This window comes from Podarcis raffonei, chromosome 2 (genome assembly GCF_027172205.1).
Source record: "Podarcis raffonei isolate rPodRaf1 chromosome 2, rPodRaf1.pri, whole genome shotgun sequence".
NCBI classification, from domain to species: Eukaryota; Metazoa; Chordata; class Lepidosauria; order Squamata; family Lacertidae; genus Podarcis; species Podarcis raffonei.
The window spans coordinates 72,633,529-72,644,316 of NC_070603.1; the positions used below are offsets into that span (position 1 = coordinate 72,633,529).

General features: G+C 45.5%; 1 protein-coding gene and 1 pseudogene across 1 annotated transcript; both read right to left on the reverse strand.

The window, feature by feature from the left end:
- Positions 1-1,350: 1,350 nt before the first annotated feature.
- LSMEM2 (leucine rich single-pass membrane protein 2) lies at positions 1,351-4,367 on the reverse strand. Its single transcript, XM_053377449.1, has 3 exons — positions 4,012-4,367; positions 3,198-3,437; positions 1,351-1,886 (listed from the first exon to the last, which is right to left on the reverse strand). The coding sequence occupies exons 1-3, from the start codon at positions 4,136-4,138 to the stop codon at positions 1,753-1,755; spliced, it is 501 nt and encodes a 166-aa protein (XP_053233424.1). The 5' UTR covers positions 4,139-4,367; the 3' UTR covers positions 1,351-1,752.
- Positions 4,368-7,609: 3,242 nt separating this feature from the next.
- LOC128409672 (uncharacterized) lies at positions 7,610-7,722 on the reverse strand (annotated as a pseudogene).
- Between the last annotated feature and the right edge of the window lie 3,066 nt (positions 7,723-10,788).

Genomic DNA, 10,788 nt, shown 5'->3' on the forward strand with positions numbered 1-10,788 from the left:
TGCACTTGAGTACCAAGAAATCAGTAAATGGAGGAATCTGGCAGTATGAAGAACTGCCGCTCACCATTTTGCTTCCCTCATTTGGCTTCTCTGTAATGTATTTTTGGGGATTTTGTCATCACAAATAGGATAAGGGTGTGTGTGTGTATATATATATATATAAAGCTTCAAACCTTTGCTGTCCAGACTGGAGACATAGCACATCATCGTCACAGAGCAAAGTTAATGGAAAGTACGCTTTTTCTCCTGGTACCTTGCTCTATTGATCTCTGAAACACATTGCCTCACTTTCATAGTGTTGTCAGCAGAAAATGCCCACGTTGGCCTATTTGGCTTTAAATCGAGAGAAAATATTAAACATAAAGTGGTAGGTAAAAAGCCATATTCCTATCGAAATGACCTCATCAGCAGTGGTGTATGGGCATAGAACTTATGTCTGGGGGTTCAAGAGTTGCAAGCTTCATAGATATTTGCAGAATTAATCGGGGTGTCCTGTTGTGCGTCCTGCAGCTCAGGAGCTGTGCCGTGCCTTTCCTTCCCATACACACTCCAACTCCAGCTGAGTTGTGTAGATCTGTACAATGAATGCATGCATTCTTATTATTATTTATTAAGTTTGTTAGTCGCTTGCGATCTTAAGGTCTCCAAGCGACTTACAGTACTTACCATGTGATATGTACCCCCATATCGCAAGACATATTGAGTAGTTGTTCTCAGAAAGCAATTGCTCAAGAGGATTTGCCCTTGCCTAGTGCCAAACTGAAGGGTTGTCCTAACTCTTGTGGTTGGGCCACCTGGGATTCTGCTGCTGGCTTCCTGCCATTCTTTTTACTCCGGGTTCAGTTGTGAACTTTGGGGCTGGTGCATCAAAGCAGGGAGTCTACTTGTCTGCATTGCTATGACTGTAGTTAGAATCAGAGTGTAGAATTCGGATAATTTCAGCTATCCCTTTTTGTTTTGAAATAAAATCTAGCTGCCTTGAAGAACAGATTGGGACCATACACCCGATTTTTCCCTTCAGAAACGGTCTTGAAAAACGAGTATCAGGAATCCTGTGCACTGTCGAGTGGGGGGGGCAGGAATTAGGCGCAAATTAAGGAAAGGACAGGCTCATATGTCACATTTACATGTGATTGTTCAACAAAAGCAAGGTATTGTGGCTGCAGAGAGGTTTGACACAGGTAGTTCGAGCTGCTTCCATTTTAGCAGCCTGAGAGAACACAAGGGTTCCTTCTGCTCTGCTCCAAGCCTAGATTGTAGGCCGATGGTCCCTCTTCACCAGGTAGAGCCAGGGCAGATTTTAGTGCTGATCAGCTGAAGAGAGAAGCACAGCTTGGCCAAGGAATCCTGTGAGTTTCATCGTCATTTATTAAAACATCTCTGCAAAGGTGCCCCATGGGCAACGATTAAAAGGTGGGTATAAAGTAGAGCAACATAGTGCAAATACGGTGCTGAAAATAGTGCTCAAATAAAAGCAAAAGTGTATCTGAGGCGCTGAGGAAAGGCCCTCTGCATCAGTATCTTCCTGTCTGTCCTTCCTCTCTTCAGGCAGATTCCAGTCCTGCAGCCAGTGCTCCCCATAGGGCACATCAACCTCAGCAGCACCCCACCAGTGAGTTGGGGGAGGTTGCTTAAAGGTTTGCATAGTCCAGACCAACACATGTCCGTCTTCAACGTGCCAAGCAGTGAGTCAATTTTCCCATCCGGCTCCCCAAAGAAAATGTTTGCGGGGGGTTGAAAGGTAGGACTCTCTCAGGTTTGAAATCCTGAATCGCTGGCATTTAGCTGCCTCCATAGCTGTAGGCTCACAGCTCTCATTTCTCGGATGGCCTCCTCCTGGGACTCCAGCCACTGGGCAAGGACACGAAGTGACTCACGCTGCAAGACTGCAGAGAGGAGAAGCAGAAACCACGTGACTAAACAGCCTCTCCATTTTATTTTTTGAAGAAATGTATCGTAGGCACTAATTTTCACCATTTTGACACTCATTCTCAAAAGCAGTTTACCACCAGGCACATCAGACTCGTACGTTGCCTTGCTAAGAGCAAACTGAGAAGTTCTTCTGCCAATATAGATCGTCTGAAATATTTTACAGACAGAATGTTGATGAAGCAGCACTATGGGAGCCGTCACCAGAACGGTGAGGGAGCAAACCTGTTCTCTGGTGGAGTTTGAGGGACCCCATTACATAGAGAGGATACCCCCAAATCCAGAGGCCACAGAGGACAATCCTAATGCTGGAGATTAGATACCTTGGCTTATATTATTCTTGGATCTCAATAACTCAATACCATACTTCCCGTTCAGGCGATCTGTAAACGGCCCTAATATCCTCAGATGAAGGGCGGTATATAAATTTAATAATAAATAATTCTGGTGACAGACTCCATCAAAGCAAGGGCCGAACAGCCACTTCATAGGGATGCTGTAGTGGTTTTCCTGTGTAAGCCGAGGGTTGGACTACATGGTCTTTTGAGGTGCCGTTAAGGGACCCCAAGAGTCCTCTCGTCCAACCCCCTGCAAATGCTAAGGCCTACTCGCTGAGGGGCAGCTGTCCTCTGGTAACTAAAGGGTGGTTTGGAAAAACTTCCTATTGCATTGGTCAGGAGTACTTTACATTGGACTTTGGCATAATCCGTTTCAGTCTGGGGATACTGATTTTAGCATGTCCTTAGGTCACGTCTGAGGCAGCTCTTTGCAAAATGTAAGCTGAGGTATAACTTCCTGGAAAACTGGATGTGAGGACAATAAGTTTACAACAGTTGCATCCTTAGAAGTGGATGGGTGGGAATTCAAGTGCTCAAGGGGAACAGGCTGGATTCTGTACCCCACAAAGTAATGGCTCAGGATCTGTGGTGTATATATGCATTTGGAAATTTGACAGAAAGTGCTGTGGATTCCACAGAATGGGGTGCTGTTTGAGCTACTGTTTTAAGCCTATGTTTCTCAGTGGATGCCCAAATAACTTACCTGTTTTATGGTACTTTCTCCTGCATTGCCCAGAAGAACCACTATGGGGCATCAGTTTCCTACCACCCACATTTCATCTTGCATACGGCCTGTTACCTGGGACTGGCCAGATGGAAGTACATGGGTCCCACAGAGCCACCCTCATCCCTGGCCCCCATGGTGGTAGGTACCAATTCCCACCAGGAGCTCCTTCATGTCAAGAACGGCCCACCAGACCCCAAACCTACCACTCAGATACACGGCCAGTGTGGCTAGGCCGAGGCTGGCCACTACGAGGACCCCGAGGAGAGCAAAGAAGCCTGCAGGGCAACATGTTGGACCAAAGCAAGGGCAGCAGGTGAAAGCAGGGAGGAGATGGAGATTCTGGACTGGTAGAAAGGACGTGTCCTCTTCATTTGGGAAAGTGAAATGTTTGGAGGACGTGCTGTGAGGAGTCCATGGGCTGTTGGGCTGAGATGGGCTGCCCCCTGGAAAAGAAGGGGGGAGAGAGAGAGGAATGAGCAGGAGTGGGGAAGCAGCCACTGTTGATTTATATTAGGCTGGGGCGGGGGCTCATGTCCAGGGCCTCAAACTGCCCCCTTAGGCCTCTGCCTGACAATTGGGGCTTTCCCTAGGCCACAGACCTCATGGGTTCCTCCAGTTCTTTTATCTTGTGTCCTTGAACTGTTGTCAATGCCTTGCTTACCTGGATCAAAGGACTGAGGTGTGTGTGAGAGAGGAGGTGTCAAAACCTCTGACTTCTGCAAGACTGGAATATAGCCTGCTTTACACAGGTAAGAGTTGCATCCACTGCTCTGCCTCTGCCACTCTCACGCCTGCTGGTGGCCCATGAGGAAATGTGGCCTTTGGGCTGAAAAAGTTTTCCCACCCATGTTAGCCCATGTAATAGCCCAGCGCCAGCTCAGCTCACAGTGTCCTGTTTTCATGGGGAAAGCTCATTACTGGTCTGGGGTCTTCTTCCTACTGCTGAACTCCTGTTTAGTTACTCTGGGCACTCATGAGGTTGCTTGAGTTCAACTCAGGGTGCTGGGTACTACATACCTTCTGAGACCCTGGCGCTCTCACGTCCGCCGGATGCATAATGCAGGTCACTGATGGACTCTACCGCGTGCAAGTTTATTTCTGCCATGCCATTTTCAATGAGTTCCCTATCAGAGGAAGCAGGCATCCTTCACCATGGTGTCTGCACAGGAAAGAGTGGTTTGGCGTATGAGAGGTGGAAGTGCGTCACTGCTATTTTCTTCAGTAAGGAAGAAGGCTTTCCTAGAAGAGACCTGATGCTCTGCTAGTGCAGGAGGATAAGAGCCTCCCTTCCCTCAGTCTCCATTCACTCTCTCCACCATCCCACCAAGTCTTTTGGTAGATACCAAAGAAGCCCCTGCCCGTAATCTGTTCTCTTAACAATTGTCATTTTTCTAGAGCTGCTCCAGTCATTTTTCTAGAGCTGCTCTAGTCATTTTTCTAGAGCTGCTCTAGTCATTTTTCTAGAGCTCCCGTGTGCCTTCTGTTGTTACACTTGCTGGTATGTTTGATGCGACGGCTCTGCCTTTACCCATTTTGTGTGAGATGAGGCCCTCAGAGACAGTAACTAGCAAAGATTTACATCCCCCAGCCACTCGGGTTCTTGTGAACCTGAGACCATCTTCCATTACCAATTGGCTGAGGCAGCTGAAGCCCCCCGACTTTAATACTTCAGATTCTGCCACTTAAGAGAATATGCACCACTTACCCTTGCTGTGTTTCTGCCCTTTCCCCATTTAAACTGCTTAGCAGCACATCCAGGGACAGGATTTCCAGTGCCTCTTTAGCAGGGATGGAATCCTGGACAGTCTCCGCTGTCCTGTGTAATAAGCCCCTGTACCTTAATATAACCACTGGCCTCTTCCCATGGCCTGATTGTACACATACCATATGACCCAGAGGCTCATTTGTCAAGCTGCAGAAACTGCAAGCCTGAGCTGTATACGTTGATGCTACTGCTACCTGGCTGTCATTCCTTGCCTTTTGAACAGCAGATTTATGCTTTTGCATATAGATCTTCCAAGTTACTGACTTTTTATTTATTTGCTTGTGTTTCTTTCTTTGTGCTTTCCCAAACTCTTTAATGGTGACACAGGTAAACATTCAGCAGGTGAAGCCTATCAGAGAATTGTAGACTTGGAAGGGACTATAAAGATAATCTTTCGTCCAGCCCATTGCAACAGCAGAAACCTTTTGCCCAACGTGGGGCTTGAATCCACAACCTTGAGATTAAGAGTCTCCTGCTCTACCAACTGGAGATATAGACAACTTTGCCTGGGGAACAACTGCCTGTTAAATAGTAGCTGAAAGAACAACACCCTGCCAGGGTGGGGAGAGGACTAAGCTGGCAACCTTATCCTTAGCAGGAATGCTTCCCTGATTACAGAAGTGTTGCCAGCTAGGTCTTGGCTCAAATTTACAGGCACTTTGGGATCTATCTTTCAAGGACACAAAGGACATGACGACCTAATTACACTTAGCACAGCAGTGTCACCTTTTCCCAGACAGGGAAAATACCTTTAATTACAGGATAAGACAGAAACTCAACATGTGACGTTCTCTCTAATTCTCTGCTGGAATAAAAAGGCCACAGTTGTGGAATTTCTGTTTGCTGACCATCTGTTAAAGGCACAGTAGCAGCACTGGAAAAGTTCTTACACTTCCACATGTTTACCCAAAATTAGTTGTGCTGAGATTACATGTCTGAAATTAGTTTTGTGGGGTTTTTTTTGCCATTTTTAAGCACGTTTTATAGGTGAAATAGGTGGGCTGTACACTACACAAGTGCCTAGACAAAGAAAATGCCATATCAATTAATCAAAATAAAAGGTTAATTGTAGAATTGTAAAAGGCTACCATAAAAATGCTTTGGTTGAGTGGAGAAGAATGGTCCTTGAAATAAAAACATTGTGTGTGGGCCAAATTGCTACTGTGATAGGAATTTTATGGTCTTAGATCAGGGGTGTCAAACTCAAATTCATCGGGGGCCGCATCAGCAGTTTGGTCACCCTCAAAGGGCCGGTTGTATCTGCATGCGCTCAATATAAAAACAAGTGGAGGTTTCCTGAATGCATGTAAAGTGGAGGTTTCCTGTGTAGAACGGCCGGCGCCGCTAGAGGGCAGATGTTCTCTGGCTTGTAGGGTGCCGCGCATGCGCTCAAGAGGCGGCTTTCTTGTGTCAAAAAAAAAAAGCGAGAATAAAAGGTGAAGGCTGGCGGCCGGCGGCGGCTACACGGGCCACATGATGAGGTCTGGTGGGCCGGATTCGGCCCGCGGGCCTTGTGTTTGACACCCGTGTCTTAGATATATGGTAATGTTCATAACTGCACATACATAGATCAACACAGGAAGACCAACCTGGAACCATTTTGATTCCTAAACTGACCAAATGTTTTCTCTGCAAAGTCAAACTGGAAAAGTCTCCCCATTGTCTCTTTCCTCACAAATCCTGTCTTAAGGACACATTTAAGATATGAATAAGGTGTGAGCCTGTGACCTGGCCCAGGAAATAAGTATTTTACCACTACAAAAGAATGGCCAGGCTCCCCAGGAAATCCAATCAAGTAACTTGCCAGACAGGAGATAAACTGTGACAGGAGAAAAACAACATTTAAATTTCTGTGATGTAGGTGGGATGTATCTGAGGGGTGGTCTTAGGTTACACCCCTTCTGTGATGTATGTGTAATGTTTCTGGGGGTGGTCTTGATCTAGAGGATGGGAATTTCAAAACTCTTTATAAGCCCTTGCACAGCATTTTTGTGGGTCCTCTTCCTCTCCTGCGTGTGAGGGGAGTACCCTGTTGCAACAGATCAATAAAGATCAAGCTTACTAGCTGCTTTGCTTCTCAATATTCTCTGGTTGGCCTCTGTTATTTTCTCCTACCAATAGGGAACCTATGTAAGGACTCTATATGGGCTCTTGGATACCCCATAAGGGAAAAGGGCATATTTTTATTTACAACACTACATGATGTTAATTGCTATAACACGGCCCTTAGATTGTGTTAGGGAGCAAACAACCATGTTAATTGATAATATGAATACGGTTGTAAAATGGAGTGGTTATTATAATCAGGGTGAATGACTATAAGAACTGAACTGAGGATTGAAATGGGAGGCATTCCTATGAAAGTTGGAAGCCTATTACACGTAGACATAATTGCATGGCAGGAGAAGCCTGGCTACATTGCCTGATCTTGCCTGTAATATCTCACATCCCACCAACCCAGATCCCTATGTCCATGAGTTGAAAGCAGACATCTGCAGAGGGATGCCTAGTCACACACAGTTGAACATTTATTTATTTAATAGCATTTATGTACTACTTGGCTGTAAACAGAGCCTCTAGTCTAAGTGGTTTACAAAAAATAGAATTCTAAGGTTGTCAATAAAAGACAAGTTAAAAACTGGTATTTTGAAAATTCAAAATGTAATTTTGGACTACAACTCCCATCATTCCTAGTTAGCAGGACCAGTAGTCAGAGTTGGGTGTGTGATGGCAAGAGGGACAGTTCATCCCTATATGTGGAGATTTTCTGAATAGTGCTTTGGTTGTGTCAGAATCAAAGAGTATTAAGCATTTAGCTGTGGATTATACCTCAATGTGACTTGGATTGTGATATATATTTTCCAAGTTGTCATGACAGGGTTTTGGGAAAAGTTGGCAATAATTAGCAATAATCGTGCCTCGGATTAACCTCATTGGCTACGATACTGCCACTGTGCAAAGCTAATGGGACTTGGATTTACCTCAGCAATAAAAAACTAGTGCCTATGTCTGGGCTGTACCACTTCTGAATGCAAGGGGCATAGAATCATAGAACCGTAGAGATGGAAGGTACCCTGAGGGTCATCTAGCCCAACCCCTTGCAATGCAGGAATCTCAGCAAAAGCATTTGTGATATGATGCACATCCTCAGTGTGTGCATGTATGCATCATATGTGTGCTTGTTCCCTTCCATACAGAAAGACTCCCTGAAAAAGGTAAAACTAGATGTGAGGGAGGAGGGCTCCTTTTCACTGACATAGCTAGCTTTCTGTGTGGAGGAAGGCTTGCCCCCTCCCCACCACAGATGTGTCTTCTGCCGTGTGAGCTGAAACGGTAACAGTCCAGGCAGTGCTCTTTGAGTTAAAACTGGGCCCACTTGCTGCTATATTTGCTAGACTGTGCAGAAAGATTCTGGTGGGATGTTGCAAATTCCTCTTTTTATGCAGTTAACTTACATCTCAGCCTCCGGAAGTATTTTTCTCTTTGAACATCAATTCCTTTGCTTGTAAAAGTAGTTTGTAACAAGTTTATTTGACTGATGTTCAAATGTTCATCTGGTTCCCATTGAACTTAGAGGATGTTTCTGATTCCGACAAGGAGACACATCCACATCTGAGAGCGATGTTCTCATACAATCAAGCTCAGCTAGAGCTGGATGGGGTCCATTAACTATCCAGCGACATTTTGAGGGCCCATCATATTTCCTGCAGCAATCGAGTTAAATAGGATCTTAAAATGTAACTTTGGCCTTTCTCCAATGTTCCCTTCAGTTGCCAGTTCCATATTACCCATGTATCATTTTCACAGCGCGGAATGCAAGGAATACCAAGAAGCAGAACAAAGCTTTTGTTCCTAACTACAGTTTAGGGCAGTCTTGCTTTCAACATTTCAATCATCATGCAACAATGTGTTTGAATAGGCACGCAAAGAACTATTTTAGGGCGACATCTGTCTTCCCTGTAGCTGAGTGAGCAGGAAGCAACTTTTAATTGCTTTAATTTGCATTGCATTGAGAATGAATTGTCTGTGTGAATCAGGTCCTATTGTCCTCTATTGGCAACTCAAGGGCAGGTCGTCTTGTAAAACACCACAATTGTATTATTTTGAAACCCTATGTGGTCTGTATATTCTGCTGCGTGGGCAGAGTTCTACAACTGAAGCAGATTTTATTGCTGTAGCAACAGAGGCAACATGCCACAAGGGTGACTCCTACCCCTAGGTTATAGTAGTAAATAGGCCCACATGGTTGGGTAAAAGTGGAATCTTTCCTGAAGCAGCAAATGGGACTGCGGTGAGTAAATGGTGTGAGGGAGGCTTAGTGTTGGGGCTTGCACCGGGCTCTTCAATAAGCAGCCACTGCCTCTGAGTCAGGGGCCGGTCACTCTGACTGGACGGCACATGACAGGCTTCCATGACTTGGACCGAAGGCAGCAGGAGTGACTCAGCCATGTCTGAAGAAGTGTGCATGCACACAAAAACTCATACCAGTAACAAATTTAGTTGGTCTCTAAGGTGCTACTGGAAGGATTTTTTTTAAATTTTGTTTCAGCCATGTCTGAGAGAGTTAGCAAGTGTGGGGAGAGCTGTAGCTTAAATCTCAACCAAATAGGCTTGCACCTAGATAATTTTCGTCCCTCTTGCCTGCGCCAGGATCAGGCTCTTATGGACAATATGTTTCATTATTTTGAACCTGTTCAGCTACAGCAATATGCTCTCAAACCTCTGCTTTGAATTTCTCAGACTTGCACCTACTACAGCCACCAGCCAGGATAAGCTCAGGTCCTTTGACAAGAATTCCCCCACAACCCCTACATAAAGTTGAGAGCAGCCAGAATTCTCTCTCATTTCCAGCTGCCACCCTCATTGCTCACTGGGCCGGCGGCAGTGACAGACAAGCTGTCCTCTGTCCTTTGAACATCACGACATGGCTTGAGACCCAGGCCTCCTGTCGCCAGGAAGGCAAGCGAATCAGATCTCCTGGTCGAGTTTTGCAGCCTGGCCCTCCAAAGAGGTGCTAGAGTCACGTCTCAATGACTAGAAGATTAACCCTACTTCAACACGCTCTCTACAACTCTCTCCCCCCCTCCCCAAAACCCCCAGACCATACCTTCTCCAGTGTCACTGGACATCCCTAGAACCAGAGTCCTCTGTGTGTGGCTGTTGCAGAAGCTGTGAGGGGCCTGTGTGCAGATCCCCCTGGGACCTGATGGGGAAGTAAACACAGGCTTCTGCCTGTCATATCAGCTGCTCAAGCTTAAAATAGGAATAAGTGGAGCCCAAGGAGGAGCTATAGATAGAGACCAAACAGAGGGGCTGGAGAGGATACAGTGGGGGCTTATGTTAAGTGAGTGCTGGGAAAAGAAAGAGCAGGCTGGCAGAATGCAGAAAGGCTACTGTGTTGGGGAGAGAGAGACAACTGTGGCAGGAAGGCAACAGTTTCCTAAGAACAGCAAAGGTAGGATGAAGGAGTCAGTATGGAGGAAGGGGAAAGCACGGAACCCTTATTTTATTTATTTAGTTACTGGCTCTCCCTGTCTCCATATTATTAGATCAGGCTGAGAGTGAGTGACTGGCCCAAGGTCACTCACTCAGCTTCATGGCCAAGTGAGGATTTGAACTCGGGTCCTAGCCCAATATTCCAACCACGGCTCTTAGGTTAGCAAAATGGAAAATCAGTTTATTCTCCTTCCTGAACAGAGATTCCTCCTCCCCCCAAATTGGTAACAGAAAGCAACTAAGCGGCATCATTGCAAATGTTTTATCCAATTTTAAAACGCCTGAACTAATACACTTCAGTTTGAGTCAGTGAACGGTGCAAGACTGAGATTTTTGCCCAGGGAGCCAAACTTGTATATTTCCATATGTAATTTTGTATAGATTCTACCTACTTAGAACCAGAAGAAACATCTTCAGGTAACTTTTCTCCTTGTTTAAAAAAAAAAAAAGTGTGAAAACAAATGTACCCAACAAATATATCAAAAACCCCACTGTCATGCATTCACAGTTTGCCCTTTGATATTTGAATCCGT

Excerpts from the sequence above, each read along its gene's own strand:
- LSMEM2 (XM_053377449.1), bottom strand. The coding sequence starts at position 4,138 with ATGCCTGCTTCCTCTGATAGGGAACTCATTGAAAATGGCATGGCAGAA. Across the intron at positions 3,438-4,011 it reads GAGCGCCAGGGTCTCAGAAG|GGGGCAGCCCATCTCAGCCC; the intron begins GTATGTAGTACC and ends CTTCTTTTCCAG. Across the intron at positions 1,887-3,197 it reads ACTGGCCGTGTATCTGAGTG|TCTTGCAGCGTGAGTCACTT; the intron begins GTAGGTTTGGGG and ends TCCTCTCTGCAG.